The 27,347-nt window shown below is 34.4% G+C and overlaps 1 protein-coding gene across 1 annotated transcript in view; it reads left to right on the top strand.

The window, feature by feature from the left end:
- Positions 1-27,347, top strand: part of LOC115452296 (potassium voltage-gated channel unc-103) — a 35,446-nt gene continuing 8,099 nt past the window's right edge. The window contains exons 1-13 of the mRNA XM_037444811.1: positions 1-209; positions 16,356-16,442; positions 17,836-17,983; positions 18,235-18,416; positions 21,267-21,421; positions 21,509-21,622; positions 21,699-21,820; positions 21,901-22,019; positions 22,695-22,885; positions 23,204-23,346; positions 25,211-25,404; positions 25,698-25,826; positions 27,023-27,167. Coding sequence (XP_037300708.1) covers positions 144-209; positions 16,356-16,442; positions 17,836-17,983; positions 18,235-18,416; positions 21,267-21,421; positions 21,509-21,622; positions 21,699-21,820; positions 21,901-22,019; positions 22,695-22,885; positions 23,204-23,346; positions 25,211-25,404; positions 25,698-25,826; positions 27,023-27,167 — 1,795 coding nt within the window. The 5' untranslated portion in view covers positions 1-143. The remainder of the gene's footprint in view (positions 210-16,355; positions 16,443-17,835; positions 17,984-18,234; positions 18,417-21,266; positions 21,422-21,508; positions 21,623-21,698; positions 21,821-21,900; positions 22,020-22,694; positions 22,886-23,203; positions 23,347-25,210; positions 25,405-25,697; positions 25,827-27,022; positions 27,168-27,347) is intronic.

The following is a 27,347-nucleotide window of genomic DNA, read 5'->3' as shown; positions in this document are numbered from 1 at the left end:
TGCACATAATAATAAATGGTTGTACTAATGAACTTTGTAAATATGAACTTATCTACGTATATCAAAGTTATTATTTATGTAAATGTTATAAATGAGGATAAAAAGTGTTAAATATATAATAAAATCTGCGATCAGTTGTGGTCATGGAAAACGGTGCCTTAAAATATGGGAGCAACAACAACAACAATGACATTGTCGAAGAGAAAGTGGTGAGTAAACAATGTTCTAAGCTTATTACTTATTTTAGATATCTCATCAAGAAAATTACAACAACAACGAATGTCTTTGGATGAAGATTTACAACGACACATTTCAGTTATTTAGATTTAAGAAATAGCACAATTGGGGGGGGAACGGTCGACTGAATCTTTAGAACAAGTACAGTTTCAACCTGAAAACGATAACTAAAAGCAACTTTAAAAATAGAGGTTGAGGAATATAATAAATATAAGTTATAGATTTATGATAATAGTTAGTCACTCTACCCGTAACTGAAAAAGTAATTAAAATATTTAAATTTCTTACACCATGTAGAGTTTGTAAGTATCGAATTATTGATTATAAAAAAACACGTCTAAAGGGTGTCATAATTTTTTTTATTATGAACTACGGTCATCTTTTAAAAGCGTCTGAATTGAGCAACCATGAAATTGTATTTTGTAAAAAAATAACTAATAAGGTTTACTGTTGTAGTTTTGTGCCAAACGTTTATTGAGAAACACTTACTTTATTCTTCAAAATCTTATTTACCTGTAAGTTATAAGAGGATTCAAATTTTGTAAGTAGTGGGAACAATATAAATTAATGTCAAATTACTGTCCACGATGATAAATAATCGACTCTGGGTCATTTGAAGTAAAAAAAATTGTTCCAGTCCTCTAGGGAATATACATTTAGCTTTTTTTATCACTTCTTTCACGTCCCTTTGCACCCACGGGGGATGAACCCATGAAATATTAATTCACTAACACATCTTATAAGGATCCCTAATGTTTTAAAATGACGTCATTCCCATTTTTTTGACAACTGACTTAACTTTTCGAATTTGCGCATGTATTCGGGTAACGGAGAAGGATAACATCAAAGGGAAACATATCTACCAATTCTCCATTAGAATTTCGAAGGTATTTCAAGTCTGCCAACCTGCACTAGCAAAGGTTTTTTTTTATTGCTTTCAATGATGAGACGAGCTTGCTGTTCGCTTGATGGTAAGCGATACAACCGCCCATAAACAGTAAAAACACCATAAAATACCTTGAATTTCAAAGTATTTTTGAGAACTGAAACATGAGGTGTTTAGTCTTATTATGTCCAGTAGTTACACTGGTTACAATATCCTTCAAACCGGAACTCAACAGTGACTACACACTGCTGCTGGACGTTAGAAATAGACATTGCGGTGGGCCCTACCCAGGAGGACTCTCACATAGCAGAGACCCACCACCAGTGTGTAGTGGACTAAGGCTTAAACGCAGTAGATAAAGAGAAGGGTGCCCCTCAATAGACAGTAGGTGTAAAATAAGGGGCTGATATTATTAATTTAATTATGAGAGAACTGGGAAGTGATTTATCACACCGGTCGTTCTTATGAACGACTAAGCAATTATATTTTAGTGACTGATCTAACGCCACAATGTTTAACCGTCCGAAGAAATGATAAATATTGACCGACGGCTGGACAGAGTCCCTAACGCTACACACTACCAACAAAAACCCGTGGTAGTATTTTTTCATTGCCCTGCGGATCGCCGCGCCGCGAGCGAAAGCTATTACAAATAAGAAAACAATTGTTTCCTGTCAGTAAACAGCAATGTTATAATATATTATATTATGCCGTAATAACAAACTTAACAAAAAAGCTGCATCTTAATACAAATATAAATTTAAAACTATACGCACTGCTTTCATCTAATAAATGGATCTCGTATCCATCAAAACAGACAAACAAGGTGAAGTAAGATGAATTTCTGGTATCTCATTTCAACATAGAAGTACAGTAATATTCAACGATGACTTAGCACAATGGATATCTTAATACTTCCGTACCTATTAAAATATTTATCAGTATTGCGTTATTTTTTTCTTCCTTACATCGAATCATTATAGAGATAACACAATTAAACAAAACTTAGACACATGATTTTTATATAGATAAAGTGTATGAAGATAATACATTATTTACATATTATTTATATGGATTTTAATACATATGCACATTATTATTCTACTTTATTCAATTAAACTTACAATCCAAAAGATAAGTAAACACCGATTTTGATAATATAATGCTTGCTAAAAGACTATAACAATCATTTGCCTTTCGAGTATAGTAATTACACATTATTAAGAATTTTAGGTATAAGTCGTTTTGGCTCTTCTTATATCTTTCCCTGTCCAGTAAGGAACCACCTCTAGGCTTAAGCCTCTTATCACCTCATTATATGTCCTCTGCTATTCGTAGTCTGTAGCCATATCTATTCATCCAGAGTTTGTCAAAGTGACCAGTTAAGGCGATACCTCAAGGTCCATTTTCATACATTTTGTTTCACCTTTAATCTGGGTAACTAAACAAGTATTGGCAAGTAAAGATTCTTCACATAAAATTTTAAAGGCCGAAATATCCATGATTATTAATTATTTTTACGTTTTTCTTTTAACTGCGAGAACTAATCACTAACTAGACGTGAATTTAAATTCTTTACTTGCCAATACTTGTTTAGTTACCCAGATTAAAGGTGAAACAAAATGTATGAAAATGGACCTTGAGGTATCGCCTTAACTCAATTAGTTAAGGATACTACTGTTGTATGCTATCCTAAACTAATCTAGGTACCTAATACATTTTTACAACGGTATACGTACTACCTATAATATCAATGCCTGTTTTTTAGATTTGCACGACGTCTTGCTACATTTTTCTATTTTGTTTTGTTAATGTTCAGGTCTAGCTGCCACGGTAGTCGGTACGTCATGCATGGAATAACACAAATATTACCTCTTCTTTTTTTAAATAACTGGGTTTTTACTCTGTATATCCTTATGCTTGATGATTACAATTTTTTGAACATCTGGTCTACAATAGATCGTATTATTTTTCACATAGAAACATCAACTGTTGGCCTTCGAAATCACTGTATCGTTAAATAGTAACTACGTATTCCGAAATAAATAATAATTTGTTAAACATAATTTTGTTCTTCCTAGATTTATTCATTTTTTGTTTGGATTAAATATAAATACTGATGTTTAACTGCGTCGTTGGCGTAGTTGCGGGACCTATGTACGGTGCGACTACCGCACTGAGGTCTTGGGTTCAAAGATCGGACCTGGCAAATTTTGGTTTTTCTACTGTATATCAGCCCAAAATCTAAAATTTGTGCCCAATATGGTGATAGGCTCGCCCCCTATAACATCATGATACGAAATACACATGACGAAAAATGGGTGCATTAATTGGGTCTGCATGTAAGTGGAGTTTAGGTAGGTATAATGAAATTATTTTCTAACAAGAACATGTTAAGCTGTTTATACCTTTGTTGATTCCGTTTTTCAGATTTCTAAACTTTCCAGTAATCTTAAATCCCGTTGGACAAAAGTCATAGTTATTTGGCGAGAAAAAAACTACTGTACTGGTACATGCCACGAAATATGAAAGGACAATTCTTTAAAGATTTATTTTACACATTTTCCCGCCTCTCTAAAAGTGTCGCGAAGAGCAGGCCAAAGCCGCCGCCCCAACTATGTTACGCCACTGAGTGCCTAAGTACACCATGCCTGATTTCAGGTTAAAATTTATCTAGAAATTAAATACAAATAAAATCGAAAACGCATTTGAGTAAAAGAGTCACGACTCTAGATTCCACGGTGAAGTTTTACTTACAAAGTTTAGTGGTAAGGTCGACTTTCTCAAAAATATTTTACAAATGTAAATAACTTTTAAACTACTCAATTTCAGGCAACATAGATGGTCGTTAAATCGATGCACATTGAGGTCCTTTATGGACCCTCTTAAATTGAGCAGTTGATCATGAACACACTGTATAGTCCTGCGGGGTTATTAGTTTTTACAAATAACCCTGTGTACATGTCCCTCGAGAAATCGACCACAAAATATTAAAACCCACAAGAATCATATTAATAGCATTTCAATATAATCATTCCAATCAATATTCAAACCAATTGTATTAATATTAGATATCATTTATAATGAATTATTTTCTTCTAGTTGGGGTTACCTTTGGTAAACAAATGAACGATATCGAGGACGTTACGCAATTTTTGTAAGGGGTTCCACTATAGGTGGGTATCTTACAGACGCGGAGTCCTTGACCCGTCGCGTGCGGGCGGCACAGGCCCGGCCTCGCTGATAGCCGAGCGTCTTTCCACCGCGCCGCACGTTACGTGCCTCACACTTAGCCACTGCAACACTTTCGCTTTTAACCCTTTAATTACAATGCAGTATAGTGCTTTTTGGTGTCTTGATTCTTTTGTATCTAACGTGTTACATTATTACTTATTGCTTATTGTGGTGATGTCCTCCTTTTTAGGTCGATGCCCTCGGCCCATTTTCCGTTTTCACATCCATCCTTAAAACATTGACAGCAAATCGATACAAAGTGTACTATGGAGGTATATGTACTAAGCGATATTCTGATTTGGTAGCAATTTTACATATGGTTAATTCCTTTTTTTCTTAACTTCTCTCTTCATATCTTCTTCGTCTACTTAATAATATGTAATCATTTTTAAAACCAATTCCATCCATAAACAATTTGAGTCAAATGCAGTATTAAAGTCGCTGCAATTGCTAGAGTCAAAAGAACATCAGAAGCTAATACGAGGAGTCCCTCGAGTAGTACAGCGACCACCCAAAAAATACATTGTGTTATTACATTCTGATCAATCACAAAATTACATAGACGTTGCTTTATTTCATGTATTAGGGTTAAGGTCTACGCCATTGCGCTGGTCAAATAGCCATTATTTTATGCGGCTTATTCAATTTGCATAAAAATCGTATATATACGACTACTTAATAACTGTTTGTGTTGCTGTTTAATGAAGATACAGATAATGTCCACTTTATTAATCATAAATATTATGTAATATTATGTTGCCGTGCATATAATACGCTTATTTTACAAGCACTTCAGATCACAGCCTTGATTATCAATAGAGAGTAATTAATATATTTATGGAAATAAATAACTACCAGCTTAACTAACATATTTTTCTTATACGTCTCGGAACAAAAGTAAATGCAGGATAGCGTCCAGATAAACATACATATACTGGATAAACATTCAGTATAATAAAGACATACTAGGACGCCTACCTGACTGTTCTCAAGCAATACTGTCTAGAGTATAGATATGAATTTCTATACAATGTCGTTCAGAAATCCATTAAAGATGTCCTCTGCATCTCCAGCATCACGAAGCTAAAAAGCCACAATGCCGACCAATTCAGGGCCCAAGCAAAAAGGTACCGTTGCTCCGACTATTTACCATGGACGTAGGCAGTAAAATCTCAGATATATAAATTTTAAATCGACATCAAAATAGGAGTAATAATATGTACCATGCCGTATAATACTATGACAATTTACAATAAAAAAGAAATAAGTCCTGCCACTGAAATCAACGTGATATCCTAAAAGGAACATTAAAAACTACAAACCCGAACGGTATTTGAGTTCCCACGGAACAAAACCCAGGTTATGAGATAGCAATAAACTATGAGATAATTTTATGCCAATGAAGAAGAATTAGAGATATTACTACTTCCATATCAAAATTGTGTATAATCGCTTAAACACTTGTTAAATGTGAAGAGCCGGTAGGGATCAACCGCACCGAACCTTGGAATGTCAAATATCTGACATTCTTAGTAAGGGCCAGGTTAAAAGTACCCGGAACCGGTGAGAATGCATTAAAAGATTGATGAAGGTGAAGGAAGCGCTAGAAGTATGTCAGAATCATGTAAATTGGCAATCCATAGTTTCTGCCTTCCCCTATGGGATAGATCCGTGATACTATGTATGTATGAAGTATTATAGATTGTAGATGAGGAAGATAGAAAAGTTAACGATATATATTACTACCTCACGAAAAAACATAACATAATGTTGCCTTCATGTTGTAAGTCAGAATGCCGAAGACCCAAAAATCTCCCTCCTCATTCATTTATTCAGTAAAACATTCACGGGGTATTCCTTAATTAATTCAATTAAATTTTAGATTCGTAAGTCATTATTACCAATATTGATCACATGTGGTAGTATGCCACATGGATAATAGATATTAAACTACTTCTGACGAGACGAATTTTCCGTGTCCTGCTGAGGTAAAAAATTATCAAAAAGGTATATTTGTTTTTGTCACAGTAAATTGAATATAGGTATAAAAACATGAAATTGTCACAATACATTTCTGACAATAAAGACTGCAAACAAACTATAGCTATTTTAATACCCGTTCACGTTTATTTTACAGTAACACACACTACCTATTAAACCTATGTGTCCCTAGAGATAGATGTTGCCCAATCTTACAGAGTGCTAATACATCTTCTGAGCCTTTTTGTCACTTTCCAGTTCGGTATTTCCTCGGCATATAAACAAAGGGAAATTATTGTTCTCTCCTTGTTTCTTAACTGTGGCGATAGATGGCGCTACCGGTCGAAATACTAAAAGCTTAGAGTTATCTACTGCTAATGTTACAAATCAAGTTACATTAAAATTACACATTAATATAGATGTTAAGTACGTTATTATTAAATAGTATAATGTGATTACGATTTTCAGATTAACTTAAACAGGTTTAGGTAATATCAAAATTTTAATGTTATTTTCCCAACACAATTGAAACTTCAGCACTAGTTCGAAAAAAATAATGCAAATAAAATTATGATATTATTAAACATAAAATTAAAGTTATATACCCTTTGATTATGAATAAAGTTTACAAATTCACTGTTTTGATTAGCTTTCGTAGATTTATTTATGTTTTGATTGGAATATACAAAAATAAGTTAAATATAATCAATTTAAAACGATCATAATTCGGGAAAATAGATCGACGAAAGTTTATTGATTGCTGCGTTGATTACAACTTACACGTCGTAGCACTTACCGAAACATAGAACCAATCCAGAATTTTCTTCTCTAAATGCGACGAGAAAGCGTGTAGTGATAGTAAATTCATTATGAAAATCAGTTATATAAACTGATTTTCATAATTTCAAGAGGCTCAAGTACTTTTTTTGCCACCTAAGGTAATAAAATAAATCGCTATACCCCAAAGGGCATCTGCGACACCTCAACAGTAATGGAAAAAGAATTTTCGACTCTGATGGACCCACTGCAACTAAACAAAATATTTGAAAATTAAATTTTGTAACAATTGATATTTTGAATACATTTCCACAGAGAAAATAAGGATCACACCAGAAATAAATAAAGAACAACAGGAGCGCGTCAATCTCAATATCGTTTTAGTTATTTCTTGCATTAAAATTTAGAAGCACACCACTTCGCTCTTACTCCTTGTAGCTAACTATATGCAAAATTCATGCAATTAATGCAAATCATTTAGATCCGTTGCTCTGTTACTCCGTAAACAAACCCACAAACATACTTTCGTATAATATTAGTATGGTATACAGTTTAGTGACTTCTAAATAACTCGCGTAAAAATACTGCAATGAGGTTTTTCATGCATAAATCGCGTGTTGCGGAAAAATTTTTCGTGTTTGAACCGCTATGAATATGGTTTGTCGTTTGTGCTGTCAGTACCACTATAACCAAAATATTAAAAACATTGAAAGAGGCACTATAAGTAAAACATGGTAGCGACTCTATTCCCAAGAGATTAGGCAAAGACGCGTATACTTATTACGTCCACATTTTACCAAGCCTACTTAAATCCGCGTCGTGATGAACAGGTACACAACCTGATTAGTTGTCACTGTCTTCTATAAACCCACTCGGATATTGGTATTGTGGACGCCTTGTCGATCTTTAAGCAGGGAGAAGGACATTTATTGAACCACTAGTAATGATATTAGCCATACAAAAAATATCAGTAAAGCTGCTACTTTACTTCAGTTTTCTGTGCGACAATGGTACCAACCCGGTCGAGCTGGCACATTCGTGCTGCTAATGAAAACATAATTATCGTTTATTTATTTCTTTAAGTATACCTTTTCAAGACATTATTGTTAATGTCATAATATTTAAACGTTTAATAAATTCACCTATAATACTAAATAAGTATCCGCATGGACCTTAAACTTCAAAGGCCTGGATTTCTTAAAAGAACTCATTCAAACGAAGATTATACACTTTTAATAGACTTTTAAAACCTATTATGTATACTTATGTTGAATGCATGGTATAAAGTATAAGTAAAGGCGGGGTTTTATTACCATTGCTACGATTACTTGGCGTCACGTAACGTTACTCTGCTCTATCAATATTTATTTTCCCGGTAAAAAACTCTATAAGGGGTTTACCAAGATTGTTAATATCATTTTTCCTATTAAAATATTGTATATTGTATTACTTTTTATAAATGTGTAAGTTTGTGTATAATTGGATTGTATGTTTAATGTTTGTTAACAGATCACGTACAAACCGCTTGTTGGGTTTATATGAAATTTTCCACACAAATATGTTGTTACTTTCTTTTTATAACGTAAAGAAGATAGTTTTATTTTTAAAACATCATTAAATTTAAAAAAAATACTTGGGGCCTGTTGCCTACGACAAAAGGATCCAAAGTAAAAAATATTTGGAAACCGAGATAATTCACAGATTTTTATTTCTTAAGGACGCCTGTGGTGGGCCATGAATGGAACACTTCACCCGAGTTCAGTAAAATTTCACTCAATTGGCTTCTGTCATGATACGGACTATTGAAAAATGTCAGCTATGACCGTACTTTTTGAACCATTCGTAAATGCCATTTCGTTTGTTGTTGCAAAATAAACACGCAGAAATCCACATAATTTGAAATGGGTACATTTTTACGATGATTTTAGAAAACTGAACTATAGTGGAAACCAGGTCATGCCCGGTCATAGTATTATATACAAATGAAAAGCTCAGTAGGTCGTTTATTCTGAGAAAACTATATCACCTGGACGAAACTTCAAGCATAAGTTAGTATATCTAATAACAGATATAAACAGACAAGACACAAATTTCGAGGTAAAATTCATCAATATTTAATTAACGCAGTTTTGGTGCAACGTATGTCAAAATCAATTGTCTGTCCGATCTTGGACAGAAAATCAATAGAATTCTCGTAGGTCTCACAAAGCAGGCATCTCACGAAGCAAACATGACACTAATTCGAAACGAACTTATTATTAACTGGCCTATATAATTAATGGAATATTAAATTAACCTAAAAACGATCAGATCGCGTAACTCAAGATCCGCCTATGCGGTACGCGACTAAAAGCAATTACAATTTCATAAATATTGTTTTTCTTACAAAATATCCATAAAAATAAAACAAGATTTTTTTAATGAGTTTCACTATTACGCAGTTAAATAGTTGTATGATAAAAAACTCAGAGATGTGTTGTAAACTAGTTATTGTTCGTGACTACGTTCATTTGAGAAACTTTACCTCAAGAAAGAACTTTAATTTTATTCAAATAATACCAACATAAAGTTAACAAAAGAGGTTTAAATCTTATAGACAAATAACCTCTAGAATTATTTGCTTGCGGCTGCGCCACCGTGAAAAAGTTTTTTCGGAATAAATATTTTCGCAGGATATAAAGTTGCCCTTAGCATTCAAAGTAATGTAGTTTCCTATAAGTGAAAATAATTTAAAATTAGTTTAATAGTACCTGAGATTAGCGCATTCAAACAAACAAACAATTCAGATTTAGAGAGATTATAGATAGACTAAAAGAATTTATTCCAGAATCGCCGTATGGTGTAAACTAAAGTTAATTTCCTAGTACAATCGAACCAGTATTTGGGAACTGGGGCACAAATAAATTTTAATCAGTTATTACAAAACAAGGATACTTCAATATACATGTTATATAATTCATACAAAGAATGAGTTATAGTGTTCAAGCCGATACCGCTTAAATAGTCTGATTCTAACTTATCTCTTGGGTTAGGTTAATTGGTAAATAATTTAATGGGCCACTATAGCAAGCTTAAGCACTTGAGTGGGGTGGTCGCTATTCGGGCGAACGCGCCACAGATTTCTATAGTTTACCCAAAATATGCTTAATAATAAAATAGTTTAAACCGTAATTATACTTTAATATTTTTATCTGTTGCTCTTTATGCGTTTTCGTCATTTTTAATATTCCTTAACGTTATAATCAGATTCATTCTAATAATATTTAAAAAAAATATCTTGGGCGTAAAGGGAGAACTGAATAACAATAATTTTGACGATTTTGCATTAATTCAATTTTATACAACCACATGGGCGTATCTATGACAGGACAAGGGTGATCAGTGCCCACCCTATCAACGTCTTTCCCCACACTAGAAAATCCTCGCATTTGCGGGGCCGAAGCTCCTGAAATTGGCAAGATGTTTTTGATAGTATCAGCAGCCCTTTCCTGAGAAAAAATTCGTCGTCGTCCGTCGAAACAATAATATAACATAACGTATATTATTAGCCTTACAACCTTATTTGTATCTTGTCTCGTTTTGAAATACAAATTTTCGTAAAATAAATAAGTATGTATTACGTTCAAAAATTATCAAAACAATTGAAATATAAATAAACAATTAAATTAAGAATCCAATGAATGTGATTTACAATTATTTGAATTATTGAATGAATTAAATAATATGAGCTGTTACATTTTTAAGATTCAAAATTAAGTAGACTGCATCATTGAATTTTATTAATAAATTCAAGAACATTAACTGGTTTTAGTTTTTATTCTGATTTAATGAGAATCACATGGTAATTGTCATACACAATGAAACTCTACATTTATCCTTTGCACGGGTCCCGTCGCTAACAGCTTTATGTGTAAATTTTCTTTTACGCATCCAACGTCTCTATAACCCTGAATGCTGATAGTGGCCAGGATGCACAGCTTAATATGACTTCATAATGATCTTGACTGATAAACTGACTGACTTAAGCCTTAATAAATTGAGACACTATTTATTCGCAATATAATAAGCTGCAATAAAATGTAACATAATATAAAATATATTTATATTACGTAGGTATGCTTTATCTATGTCTCAGTCGACGTATAAATCTTTATACTATTTATCGACACAAAAATTAGACGTAGTGAATAACATAACATAGATAAATTGAGATTTTAAATTAAAATAATGTTCATGAGATATTCGGCAACGGTGCTATTGATCCCAATGAGAAGGGTGATAGAAACCTTATTGTCAAATCGAATGCAGTTTCCTTTAATTTTAGGTGCTAATTTTTTATCAAATAATAAACCATTTATTGAACCCCGACCCAGGACAAACCTACAGCCTTATCGATATCACAGTCAAAGTTTTGTGATATCCAGTGGACTTGTTCGATTTATGATAAATAGGATTGAATACATAATAATACATATATTTGAATAAAACTATTAGCAACAAAGAAATAAAATTATTTGACAGCGTGATGTGGTAGGTTAATATCGAGCAGTCACGTGAGGGAGCGAACGGGCGGGTTCGGCGCGGTGCGGCGTTTCGGCGACTCGGTGGCTCTGCATATTCAACGGCACGACACGGCATGGCGGCATGGCGGCATGGCGACACCATGCGTTTCAGCTGAAAGGTTCGATGATGGAAGGGGAGGTTGTGCGGGTTGTTGGAGGTCACGCCTGCGTTCGGGCGTCTCCGGGCGCCGCCGCAGCCCGTCGGCACCGCACAGTCTCGCCGTCCGACGCGCGCACAGCGACCTCTTGCGTGCGCCGCTAGTGCCCCGCCGAGTTTACGTGCCGCGATCACGCTGCGGACTCTGCCGCCTCTCACACTGCCATCGAATTGTTATCTCAATATCGTTCCTGGTCTCTCGCCTTCAAACAACAACCACGCGATTTATTTTAAATACATATTTCCGACATATTATAATACACCGAAACGATCGGCGGGCCGATGAAACGCGCGGAGCTACCGTAAATGAGTCGGGCGCTTAATCGATCGACTGCATTAAAAAGTAAAAACTATTATTATCGTTTTGCAGTCGATCTTTGCAGATTTTGTTGCGCTGCGATAGGTATTTTGAGTTTCTTTTGTACATAATAATATAAAAGTGGCCGCAGATCGTTTAAGCATATCGACTGGTTAATGTTAAGTGTGGTGCCGTCCCGTGCTTAGTTCGCTCAGTGATCAGTGCGTCAGTTGTCGAGAGGTGTTTTTCTTTCTTCATTTGGTTGCGAGCTTAGCTACTTGAATATTTTCGCTTATTTCTTACCTTCATTTAAATTACTTGTGAAAAAACGCGATCCATGCTCGGAGTTATGACTACCATGGTATGGTTTCCTTTGTCTACATTGTTTATCAACTTTTTCTCTCTATAGTAACGGAGGGTAGTTCATTGACGTTGTCACATTAAATCGATGCATTATAGTTTTTCTATCGCCAGTGACTGATGAATATATATCACGTTGATACATTTACAATCATCTCTTAATCTATTCTACTTTATACTCGTCACGAGTAGGCAGACTTATAAAGCAATTCTTTTGTGTATTTTGTTCATTTAGTGGTTTACGATCGTTTACAATAATCATGTATTTGCATATCATGTAAAGCTTGCGCTGTCTGATACACAGCAGGCACAACGTTAGCTTACGCTATACAATGGCTAACTCTCAATCGTAACAAACATCAGTTGTGGCTATAATATATTGCAAATACGAAGGAAAGCATGTTGCCACTCCCTTCTTTCGAATCCTGGAAGCGCATTCCGGATAACCAGGCTTGAAGCTACGCTAAGTATTTTGTCGGCAGTTACATACATAGTATCTCCAAGTCAGCTTAATTATGTAATAATCCTTAGACATCATTTTCAATGAGTGCCTGATCGACATACATTTGCGGGTTAAGGTACTATTCTGGTACGGTAGGAATATCTTGGCTGCATTGTCACCTGCCTCAACTTGCATCCGCTGATTGTAATGTACCTTAGCCTTTGTTATAGTTAAGTAGAGACAGACGCTGGTTAAACATTAGCCGTCGACAAAAACAGTCTCCGAACAGCTGATTACAATCAACACTACATAATATGGCTGTCTTGTTTTTACCATTCTGTGTTTATGCCGTAGTCAGTTGAGCTACTATTGATTTCTTTGTCTGGGGCATTGTCTAGTGTCTAGTGGCGACAAACTGGTTATTCTGGCATTTGTTTAAGCCAAAAGTCATATTATAAAGTGCCTGGTGAATACAAAACATAATAATTGTTTATAAAATTTGAATACGAAATATAAATGAAAAGGTTTCAATTATAATGAAGCACTTTAGGTCGTAGAGCGTGCTATGTTAATTATACGCTCTATGTGTATGTGCGTGTGTATATTTTCAAGTAGCCTGACATGTTTGAAGTTTTCAGTACGACCTCTTGAGAGTCGTAAAACGCAGTTTACGTAACTCCGTTCTCAACGATCGCAACGCGTTCCATTTGTATGACGATACATATTCAAATAAAGTACATACAAACACTTTGTAAATTACTCAATAATATAATATCTACTCAATTAAATGATGTCTATTTGAATTCCATTCAAAAGCAACCCAAATATGTCGGTTCGCCTTATAATTATAATTTAATGACGAGTAACTTCTAGCACTGTTTAAGTTTATAACAATCGAACTCATAAATACATACTTACGTTACGCATTTTTCGCCAAAAAAATAAAATATAAATATTACCTGTTGGAAAGTCTTATTGTAAAGCTTAAATGCCAGTTATATTTCGTTCGTCATTATTCATTCGTATGAAACGTGGAGAAACGATTCGCTCGCGTTGAACGTGTGCATAAAAAGATGAAAAGAACCGACCACTCATTGACACAGTGTCTTGAATGAGCCACGGCCTCGTTCTCCGCTTTCAGGCGCGCGCAACTGTATGCCCATTACTCGTGTCTATACTCGGTAGCTGCAATCTCTGTTGATATTTGCGGAACTTGCGCTGACGCTTGAAACATTCAATACAAGACAGACCTCGAACGCTTGCGCCCTAGACGACGAATCACCGTCACGAGCGTACGTCACGTAAACCATACCATAGTAAACATACCGCCACTCGCATCATCCAGATACTGTCACGACACCATACTAATACATTAATACGATTACCGGCATAGAAACTAAGGAAGAGTCTGAAGTGGACGTGGAGATAAAGTGCGCATCTATGCAAAACACGGCGATAGCTCTCCTCGAATCGGCGTCGGCTTTCGAGAAAGCCGTGCTGGAATGTGAGCACTTAGAGGCATCAGAGCACGGTGGGTTCCGGTGAGAACGTTGGCGCGGCAGCGGCATGGAGGAACGCGGGCCCCCCGACGTGCCGTTGATCGTGACGCCGCCGGCGGGCGCGGGCGCGGCGCTCACCACCTCGCGACGCGCCGCATCCGCGCGCGGCTCGCGCGACGACCCGCCACCCTCCACCTGGCGTTCCTCGGTGCGTGTACGCGACACCGGTTTCCGCGGCTCCCGCAAGAGCGTCGTACGCCTAGAACCACCATGTAATGGCCTCAACGGGCTGCCTGCCATCGGCAAGGAGGTAATTCATTTATCTCTTTGCCTGATATTATCTTAATGTCGCAACAAATGAACCTTAAAGCTTAAGTTTTTATAAAACAAAAACATTTGTATACTTTATTTTACTAATGCTGAATGTGAACTTATTACATCTTATGTTATGCACAGCTTCTACAATGATACTGTGCGATCTGTGGCTGTGGTTTTTAAAGACGTGTTAATTTATTGTGTATTTATGTATGAAAAGATTTAAACATTCCATATGTACTATCCTTAAAAAGCATAAGCGTGATAAAAATAACAAGAACATTGTTACAATAAAAATCAGTAATTTGTTGCAAGGATATCCATAGGGTATCCTGTCGGACGAAAACCGTTTTATTATTATTATAATGTATTTAACAACATACCAGTATCCTGTGCGCGCAGAATAATACTTAATGAATTTTAGAACCGCCCGCACTGCATCAAACTCAATACTCATCTGTGCGATTCGCGGATTAGTCTACTTATTTATTATATATCATAAAAATTGTCCTTACACTATTGTATAACATAATAGGCACAGCTGATATGATCAATCTCTACTTCTCCTTCCCGTTATGGAGCCAGCTGCCAGACTAGAGGTTTATAACACTGAGACTCGTGACAAATGCTCAAAGACAAACAATTTGTCTCTCGCTTTATAGTCAACCCTTTTTCTACACGGAGGCTGTATCGTTATATTTTATTACATAAAGGACAGGTAATATTTTTTAATATTTGAATAATAACTTCTTTATCAATGCATGATTAATTTTTTACTGTAGAGATATGCCTAATGCACTTTCTAGATACTTCATATTACATAGATTCGGCTGCTTTATCATGTAATACAAATGTATACAGCATGTTGTTCTGATTGAGTATTAAAAAGTTATTTGGATGAACGCAAGTTTATCCAGGGCAGTAAGTACCCCTCAACTGTATGTGGGTCAAAAAAGCCCTCGTGTAACACGTGTGAGTACATACAAATACCCTCTTTACTTTTATGTTTTTACCAAAGCGGCAACATAACGGCTACATTGCTCATTCATTTAACTCTCTCCCCCTTTATTACATACCTTTAAATGGGTATGTTCAAACTCGATTTAACAATTAGGTAAAAAATAAATTCAACGTATGCTTCGATCATGTATTGTTGATCGAAGAACGTATGCAAGTTTCTTTCGAAACAACATGGTGAGTTTAATAATTTTTATGATAGAGATGTTCTATGACAATGTAAAAGGTAAATGGATTCGTTAAAAAGGTAAATTTCTATGTTAAATCATAGAAGTATATTATCTTTTAGTCGTCTGTGTAATTTCAATATTAACTATTGTAGTTGATGCAAGGTCACAAAACGGGATTGTGCATGTTCCAGTATGAGTATGTATCCCTCTTATAGGACACATATATTATAAAGACTCAAACATGTGACAAAAACCCCAAACGCATTAGCATAACCATTAAGAGTCACGTCTAGCCAGCAACTGTACAATATCTCTTTCCTTTGCTCCTGGACTATGTATGAGAAATTAATGTCAATGTTAAAAGTTTTCAAACTCGGATATTAGCATAAAAATATGTACAAAACCCATCGGTTGTCGCCAGGTACTGTCACTGGGAGCGACGGGCGGCCACAAGGGAACCACGACACCTTCTCACCCCTGCACAATTCTCCACCATTCTCCTTATAAGGTAAGAATAAAGCGGAACGGGTCCGGTTTGTATAAATTGCTAATGTTTTTTTAAAAGGGGCATTGCACTTTATCAATGCTCCATTTAATTTGTACCAACTTGGAGTAACCAATTTGTATCAAATAGTCGATAACTAACTACTTTGAAATTGGCTAGATCACCTAACGCTATAAGTGAAGTTAGCAAAATCGGCCGCGTTATTTGTAACTAATTGCCTCTATATCTACAATAAAAGGATGGAGCGTTCTTAAAATTCTCTGCCGAATCTACTCAGAAACTATTACGAGAAATTTTCCGGATAACTATGGATTATTAGCTATCACCGCACAACTCGTTATAACTTGAGATGCTGTTTCATATAACGCAACGACGATTCTCTGAGATTTTTTTTTCATAATCGGTGGATGTAACTTATTTTGAAATAAGCCACTATAGTACAAATAAAATTGTTTAGTAATCTTATATAACGGTTGTTAATAAATTAAAAGTTTTATTAATGCTTGTTTTAATCAATAATTAACATGAAGTAATTAGTTTTTATCGATGAATGTGATATCATTGTTTGACAAAATGATAAAACAATTATTAAGTAAAACACTGGTATTATAATGTTTATTGGTAAGGGAGAAATTATCTAATGAAACAATAATTTTGTCGTTTTCTCTAACGTATTACATATATATAAAATAAATAGATTGTTTGACTGTCGTTATAATCTTTGAACGATGTCGATACACAATACCAAGCGCTCAATTAATGAAGGAATTCAACTAATCTTCGTGACTATAATAATTATGAAAGGTATTACACCTTTGAATAAATCAATAAACAGGGTCGATTTTAATTGCTTTAGTCAAGGAGAAAGTGTTACATACTATGGTGAGGAAACTGATGAGGAAAACAAAGATTTTGTAAAACCATGTCTTACTTTCCACGCGAAAAATACGTTTCATGGTGACTCCTACGATTACTTTAAATTTAAATCGTTAACATTGTATAACTTGCAGCAGTTATTTTTTTCGTGTTTACATAGAATAATGTATTTTCTGCTGTACTACACGAAATAACGAAAAATATCAAAAATAAGGACAGCCTTAATAGTAATTATTATAAGAAGAATAAAATGAGATTTAGCTTGAATATATAGTTATCATGATTACATTGTCCTCTTTCTTTCATCGAATTTTGATTATAGAATATAGACTTTTTACCCAAACACATTCTTCGGCCCTACTTTTTATCCGTACGTGGTGACTTTTTAATTTCAATAAATCGTTTTTTTAGTTCATGATATTACTCAATTAGTTATGGGTTTATACTAAGCAAAAAATAACAGTAAAAAAGTGAAAATATATCGCAAGGAATGGAATAAGTAATGGAGTTAATATTGCAGGCCGCTTGGGATTGGTTGATCCTAATACTGGTTATCTACACGGCAATATTTACGCCTTACGTGGCCGCCTTTCAACTTAATGAACCTGACTTCGACAAACGGTCGCGGAGCTTCGGCGAAGATCCTATTGTAGTCATCGATATGATAGGTAAACACACCTTATTTACTACTTTTCAAACGCCCTTGATTCTTTTTGTTGGTGTTCTTGCGCGTGATATTCAAATTACATTGAAGTTCATTCTCGGATTTCATTTTCATTTACGGAAATTGTTTTGATATCCATTAACTAGTTATCCAAATGTAACGAAAATGGTTTATAATATGTATGATGTATCAAAACATATCCATGATTTAAAGTAAAATTTTTAAAAAAGTAAACATCTGCCCTTTTGTTTCCAGTGGACGTGACGTTCATTATAGACATCTTGATTAACTTCCGCACGACGTATGTGAACGCGGCCGACGAGGTGGAATCCGACCCGGCGAAAATCGCTCTGCACTATCTGCGAGGATGGTTTCTCATTGACTTGGTGGCCGCCATTCCTTTCGACCTGCTGCTCTTCGGTACCGACACTGATGAAGTGAGCCATTTTTACCATATCATATTACATATTCCAATCTCAATAAACACTTAATATCTGGAAAATAAATAAAACTGAAATGGGCATACTCGAATTGCCGATTCGGTTTTCATTAAAAAAAAAAAGTTAATAAAACATTGTTTATTTAACATAAAACGTGAATCAGTGATTCTTGGTAGAAGTCCAATCTATCTGTAACACTATTGTGACTTAGTTACATTTACATTAAGCAAACACAGCTAAATATTAGGATACAATAACACATTGGTCAACAATGGAGGCCATACACTACAACAAGATTAGGGCTATACACGATATTTATAAAGCATAGTGAAGGGTAATATGGTTCATAAGAATATATGAAAGCGAACTGGGTCAAGTTAGGGCTGCACAATAAACATTTCAAGACGAAACAATATGTAGTTACAAAATTGTGTGATTGAAATAAATTCCGTCTTTTTCTCAATATCAAGCTCTTCTTTAGGGCAAATGGAGCCTTAATTATAATTCAACAGAAAAAAGTAGTTATGAAAATTTTTGTCATGTCAATAATAAGGCTATCGCCATAGGATCGCGTAAATTTTCCAAATTTATAATTAATATCAGCATATTTCTTTTACTATTTTTTAAACCTACCTCTCGAAATTTATAAAACATCATAGATACATCATTCCATATGATTTGCTAATAAGAACGATTGATTTGTGATTTTCTTTTTATTTTTGAATAAAAGATGTTTATTCGTTCCTTTCTTGATGATAAAAAATACAATTATATTTATTTTATTGTTTCCTTATGATATTTATGATTATGAAAAAGGCCCCAAAGGTGGGTGCGTATTGAATTTGTAATCCCATTTCTTGTTACAGCAGGGGCTGGAAAGTGATGAGGTATACCATCTTTGTGAACTATTTTTATGTTGCTGCCACTCGATTTTATTAAATTTTAGTTGACATATTTTTTTCCATTTCCACTAGTCATTTAATTCCACTGAGCGAATGCGTTAATGGAAGATATTGACGCTTCCAATGAGTATAAAGCGTTTTTCATTGTTGATTACATAGTGTCAAACAATAATGAAGCTCACATGTCATTGTCACGAGCTTGGCCGCCGACAGACTTTAACCATATTGTTTAGTTTGATAAAATAATCAATTATAGAGCATGACGTTTATTATTTGTTCATAAAAACAATAAGAAATATATTTGGTTGACTTGTAGGTAATATTTAGATAAAAATGTTTTAAATAAATTAAGTATGTACCTATAGTAAAATTGCGGAATGAATTATTTAGCGATATTCAGTAACTCAATTTGATAAATTGATTAACGTATTGCTTACTTTGCAATTGCAAAATAATAAGAATGTTGACAAAATAAGCAGAAAAGTTATGAGTTGAATGATTGGCTTATCGAATAGACAAAATATTATCGGCGGAACACTTTTCATCAGCTTTTCATAGCAAAAGTGCAATGAACACAAAATGCACCGAGCTTGGTAGCAAATTTTATACGCTCACACTTCCCAGACGAATCTTTATTGTACAAATCAATAAATCGCCTGAGCTCACGACATGAAGAAGCACCAAGTTGACTTGTCCCAAACATATATCAACTACTAATAGCACCCACCTTACATCAACCAATAGACAAATGTTAATCTCTGCTACTGTGTTTATTTAACTGTCTAGGTTTTCACTTTTATTTGATGCGTCATCATTATCATACGATAGCTATACGAAGTTTTATTTTATGTTCGTTTTTTTCATACATTAATACGCCTTCATTACTTGTCCTTTTTTTAAATGAAATAATTTATTATGTTTTTTTAATCCATTTTCTATTTTAAAACTAATATATTAAAAACTTATTATGTTTCCTAATACATTGAAACTGAAAAGTGAAATTACAAAACTCCCTAAAAATAATATTATATAGTAGTTGTTATGCAAAAGTGTGCATAAATTCTTCAACACTTCAACAATATTTTGATATTTCTTTCTAGTTATTTGATTTAACATGTGTTTGAAAACTAATATATTTTAATACCATTGAAACAAATGTTAAAAACGAATTATATTAATACCATTTATTTCCAAACCTCCCAAAATAAAATATATTGACTAATATTGGTCGTTTATTAAATTCATTTGTTTCAACGTGTATTCGAATAAATTAAAATAAACTTTTCTTTTGTCCAAATACCTTTTATACTGATTATAATTCGTCTAAAACTCAATAGTTGTTGAAAAAAGGTAATGAATAACTTTTTAAACTTAATATTTAGTGTTTACGATCATAGCAAACTCCGGCTTTTAATGAACGCCATTTTCAGAAAACAATATTTTCAACAAAATGATGAAACATAAAACTAAAGTAAATTGCAATGTATGAATGATATATGTAATTTTACTACTTTTGTATGCCAAGTAAGTTTAATGTAATTTTAAATAAAACCGTTATCTAATAATTTTTAAAATCAAATTTCAATTTTACTCTTGGATCAAATCGAGAATTTTTCGTGTGAATAATACATATAATAAACGCGAAAATAATCTCTTTTTTTACAAAAACAACAGTTTACAATGCACCGCATTCTGTACGAAGCCCGCTAATTTTATAATTTTGGAATAATCGCTTGTAATTCTGCAAAATATCTATAAGTTTGTTTAAGCTCAAAAGCATACTCATCGGCAATTTTTCTGCTTAGATAGTGTGGTTTTGCTGCGAGGCCTCGTAACGCTATTTAGTTTTAAGTGAACGTTTTACATAATGCTTGAGTTGGGTTTGCGGCTAAGTAAGGTCGGTCGAGGTGTAGGCGGCGCGTTCTGAGCTGTGTGGTGGTTGCAGACAACGACCCTCATCGGCTTGTTGAAGACGGCGCGCCTGCTGCGGCTGGTGCGCGTCGCGCGCAAAATCGATCGATACTCCGAATATGGCACTGCCGTCCTGCTCCTCCTTATGGCTACATTTGTCCTTATTGCACATTGGTTGGCGTGTTTGTGGTGAGAAACTATTATGACGTAGTCAAGTAGCTCTGCTGTAGTTGCGCTGCTGTTCTGTAGGTTTCAACGATGTAATGTTTCTTTAAGGTATGCTATCGGTAGTTGGGAGCGGCCACAGCTACATGCACCTATAGGTTGGTTGGATGCACTCGCCAACGATGTTCAGGCCTCTTATGACAACTCTACAGGTCCTTCTATGAGGTAATATGGGTTTTTCTCAAAATATGTACATGTAGTAATATAGAAAAATATTCTAGTTTTGAATTTCATTTTTCAGATCCCGTTATATCACCGCTTTGTATTTCACGTGTACTTCGTTGACGAGCGTTGGGTTTGGAAATGTCGCTCCAAATACAGACATGGAGAAAGGATTCACCATATTCGTAATGCTTGTAGGATGTGAGTCTCTATTATGTACCTACTCTTAATTATGAATATGATTGGCTTAACTCAATTCTTACTCGTAAACTTGCCCTCAGCTCTCATGTACGCTAGTATTTTTGGAAACGTATCGGCGATCATTCAAAGACTATATTCTGGGACAGCTCGCTACCACACGCAAATCTTGAGAGTTCGTGAGTTTATAAGATTTCATCAGGTAAGATTCAACGATTTATAATATTATATTAAGGTTATAAAAAAATATAACTTAATATCCCGGTATTTGGGGTGTGTTCGATTCCACTAAATATGGATTCTCAATACCAGAGCTATTAGCAAGGTTACAGTTTTCTATGAAAGTACTGGAAGGGAGGATTACATCAAAATTTGTCTCATCAGAGCGTCCGCCAAGATGAGCTAAAGAAAATCAAGGCACTACCTACCTTTTCCCGAAGCTTTTCGTCGAACTGTCGCACCCTTATAGCTTTTTAACACAAATTTAAAATCCTCAGGACAACAAATGTCATACTTTTTGACCACATCCAGAATTTGCGCACTTAAGACTTGTAGTTAAGTTTTCTAAAGTAAGAGGCTTATCTCTACACGAGACCTGATATATTTTTAACTATCAAAAGTAATGATTTATGGAACTTGAAATCATATTTAAGAGAATATAATATTCTCAACGCACAAAGAACGAAACTGTTGAGGCATAACATACCATTTTCCTCAAACCATCTTATCTACTCTATCACCAAAATTAAAAATATTCATAGCTAGAAGGTTCAAATATTCTTAGTGTTACGTAGTAGATTATTGTATTCTATTTAAATATCACAATAAGAACCGAAGAACAATGTTGTGCTACCACAAATAATAATATCTCTTGTAGATTACCAATCCCCTACGGCAAAGATTGGAGGAATATTTTCAACACGCATGGAGCTATACAAACGGCATCGATACCTCGAGCGTTCTCAAAGGTTTCCCCGAGTGTCTCCAAGCAGATATTTGTCTGCATCTTAATCGCAATCTGCTCGCCAACTGCTCCGCGTTCGAAGGTGCTAGTCCAGGATGTTTAAGGTACTTTTGCTTTTTGTTTTGAATCAATACTAATTAATGCATCGACATGATTGAAAATATAGTTGAAAATAAGTATATTATGTTGATTACTTGAGTCTAGCTATGTTTACTGTTCATTAGTGTTAGATAATAACTTAAAAATCGAATGTTACTTAGTAAAGCATAGCAGATAAGTATATTTTCACTTATAGCCCACCTAGAGTGTAGCTAATTTAAACGTAGAAAATAATTATCTGTAGTGATACTTAAATATTTATTTTCTTGCTTAACAGTTTTGTAGTAATTGGGAACTTCACCCGTAAAATTATTTTATTTCAGAGCGCTATCGTTAAGGTTCAAGACGACTCACGCGCCTCCTGGAGAAACATTAGTTCATCGAGGCGATGTCCTAACGTCTTTGTTTTTCATATCACGAGGATCTATTGAAATACTCAAAGACGACATAGTTATGGCTATATTAGGTAAATTATTATTATCTACTACTATGTAGATATTCACTGTTGTATTTTTGTCCTTGGTTGGTTGCCATATTTAAAGTAATACGTAGATATCCTTTTGGACACCTTTACTCTACATAGAGTCAATGTAAAATCCATACTAGTCCTTATTATTTTAAATTCAAAAGTGAGTCTGTCTAACTATCCAACTGGTAATATTGAGTGGATAAAGACACTGAAAAAAATGACATAAATGATGTATTTATTATTTTTATAATTGGACAAAACTTGGAATTTATACATTAGTTGATTAAAATTTTAAAAAATCAGTTGAAATTTTTTTTGGCCCATAAGTAACACCATAGTAGTCTTATTTTAAAACAATCCTTAGTGATAATCAAAACGAGTCATCACTTGGTCCAAACAGTAATAGTGATTTTATATCTACCCATAAGTTTGAAAATCCTACGTCATTTAAATAAATGTCAGCAAGCATTGCAAATTAATTGGTATTTACTTTTTCAAACCAAATGGACATTGCCCGTGACTATACATCAGCGAATATAGTTAATTAAACCAATTGGAATAAGTCCAAATGAATATCGACGCTCCTCGGATATTTATTTTTTAATATTTTGTTTATTTTAGGGATATTTGTACTAGATGTGTACATAACAAACCCATCATATTTTCTTAGTCTAATATAAACATGCAAATTATAATAATTATACTATGGAAACCTGCTTTTTCCAGTAGTCATGTAGTTTGTATCTATTATAACATATTATACTTTAAATCAACTAATGTGAAGGTACTAATTTAAATAAAAGTATCGCTGCCTCGAATGATGTACCAGCTAAAATTTGTGATAACTAATATTTTTTTTTCAAATCATACATTTCCATAAACTTTTATCTCTCGTATTGAAAACGAACACAATCAACCACTATATAATAATGTAGATCTTCAACAATCCCGTTCGTTTAATAATTCAGTGCTTCACTTTTTTCTATCATATATAAAAACTTATTCAGTGATTTCGACTTGTGTGTATTACAACCAACATCCTAGCAAGCTATTATATTTCTAAACCATGGTACATACATGAGAAGGCACACATTGAACGGAGTTATTCCAGAAACCTCTTTCCAAATATCACGTATTAAAATATTCTTTCCACAAATGATAACAATTTATTTTATATTTTAGTAAGAATTCTGAATATTCGGGTAAAATATTAAATTAACTTTTCTCTGATATACCATTCTTACCCAGCCTATCAGCCTTCTTATTGCCTTTTAATTGAATATGCGCTGGAACCTATTTGTAACCTGAGTAATCTTCCCTTCAGTGTAAACCAAAAAAATGGCAAAGTACCGTGTATACTATCATGGTACCAGAGTCGCATCGAACCCAATGCTGCAACGCACTTTTTCTATCTGAGGATATAACTGTGTTGCTTCTCGAATCGAGTTCCACCAAGTCTTCGATTAATATGAGTTGCTATGTTAGGTTCCATTTTAAAGACTTAAGAGCAAATTGGAATACTTTTAATTATATCTACCGTTTAGTTTACCAGTTATTTTACAGCAAACTAGTTTGCTTAGTGCTTAATAGTAAACAATCTGCCTGTTCTAAATCCTTTTCGAAAATACTACAGTAGACCATTCGCCAGCTCTAAAGTTTTTAATTGTATGACATTTAATATTTAATAGTACTCATGATAATATTCAACTACCCCCGATGTGGTACAAAAGTAGCTCTAATAAATATCGAGGATTATATCGCATTACATATTTCAGTCCGTTTTATTAATCATTTTTATTACAAAACTTTATAGTTTTTCTCTTTCTCTTGTCAATAAAGTAAAATATATGTTTGGTTGCAGGGAAAGATGATATATTTGGTGAGAATCCGTGTATACATCCGACGGTCGGGCGCAGTAACTGCCGCGTGCGCGCGCTCACTTACTGCGATTTGCATCGTGTCCACAGGGACGACTTGTTAGACGTGTTAGATTTCTACCCCGAGTTTCGGAATTCCTTCGTCAATAACTTAGAAATTACGTACAATATGCGAGATGTGAGTATAAAAAGATACACTTGATTGTAGAACTTACCTTAGACTGCTTCACAAAAAAATAGTTAGTTTTATTTCTTATGTTTAGATTAGTTTTCGGGCAACGTGTTATGATGTTGAATATATTACTTAACTATAATTATTTATAGTTTGCTAAATATTTATCCCTTGCAAAAGAAACAACGTAGCATTGTAAGTATTTTTTATAATATATAACAACTTTCTATTTCACGTGTACGCTAATATTTTAGTTAAATATTTCCACAAAATAGTAATTTGTATGTAATGTTCTCCAGGAGGAGTTGGGTGGTATCGAGCCGCGACGGCGTATGCGCTACGAAAACCCTTGTGACGCGCGACTGCTGCGAGAAGCGTACGCGCGCACCACGCGCCGTCCCCACACCGAGACCTTCGCAGATAAGGTGGTGCGTGCTTCCCGCTCACGCTACGTGCACCATCAATGTTTGCACTTTTGTGGAATGTAGACACCAGTGTAAACAATCTAACAACAACAACTATCCCTGTGTTATGTACTGTCCCTCGGCTGGGCACAGATACCCTTTATTACTAAAAATTTTGAGGTACATCCTACACTGCCATAGCGCGGAAAGGCAGACTTCACACGCATTAGAATTGTTAATAAAAAATCCACGAGTATGTAGATAAGTTTCTTTACGACGATTTCTTTCACCATAAAACAAGTCCTTATAACTAAGATGGAATAAAAAACATTACTTCGAAAATTCTGAAGTATGTATATGAAAGCTATAACGTAATTTGAAATGTTACAACTAACGCAAAGAATTGATTTGAAAACTGACTTAAAATAACAATAAACACTACATACAGCTATCTATCGCATCGCGTGTTCTCTCACATGCTTAATGCTTATTAGCGAATGTGTGATGCAGGTTCTGGTGTATCATATGTACTTTTGTACTTATGAGTGTCTACGTCGAACTTTTATTTGTACTAGATTAAACGCTCAAGGAAATATTGCTGTGCTTTTGTGGTTTCATTAATCACCTTATAGAAGTGAGTTTATGCTAAGAGGAGAAATAATTATAAGTATCTATATTAAATATTTAGTTAATCTGCGTTCACCGTAATTGAAAATCTCGAAATATATTTCTGATAGAAAAAAATGAAGTAGGTACTTTTTCTTTAATTTGCAATCAAAATATTAATCAATAGAAATGGAATAGTGGACTTCTAAATTGAAATATGAAAAATATTACACCGTATTTTAAATACCTATACATTTTGTAGATACTTCGTTTATGGAATGCGTTTAAATCTACTCTGCCATTGTAATCGTAAATGCGTAATCAGACAACGCGTTAATTTTTTAAATGCGTTAATTTTATGTAAATTCTGCACTATTATCTGTGACTTTACTGTGTACCTCTCGTCCATTGCAACATCATGTCACTTATGTTCAAATTGGTAATAAGGTACATAAATGAATCACACGTATTTAGTTTTGTAAATTCAGATCAGTCGTAGCACTATCATATTAAAACATTAATGATGCACAATATAATTATTAGCAGCATGCCGCAATATTCTGTTTATGAACCTGAATAAAACAATAAATATATGTTTGTGGATATGGTTGTAGGATTCTCAATGTAGCGACGACGACACGGAGTCGCCTGCCAGCCGAGGGATTCTCGAGTTCTCCACCGACAAGGCCGGGCAGGACGTCACTCCGCTCAACTTTAACTTTAGCAAACAGCGCTCCACCACCCTCAATTCGATAACAGGTGAACCAGCATTCGTATATAAGGAATGATATTTTGAATCATTATTTCGATTTGAACCTAAGTGAGCCACAATCACCGTTCTGTTAATGAGAATCCTCAGGTGGCATGTTGTGGCAACACCTGTGTATCTATTACTAGATGTAGACTGTTTACATACATACACATAGAGAAAACTAGAAC

This window comes from Manduca sexta, chromosome 28 (assembly GCF_014839805.1).
Source record: "Manduca sexta isolate Smith_Timp_Sample1 chromosome 28, JHU_Msex_v1.0, whole genome shotgun sequence".
NCBI lineage: Eukaryota > Metazoa > Arthropoda > Insecta > Lepidoptera > Sphingidae > Manduca > Manduca sexta.
This window is presented reverse-complemented; position numbering and strand designations above follow the sequence as displayed.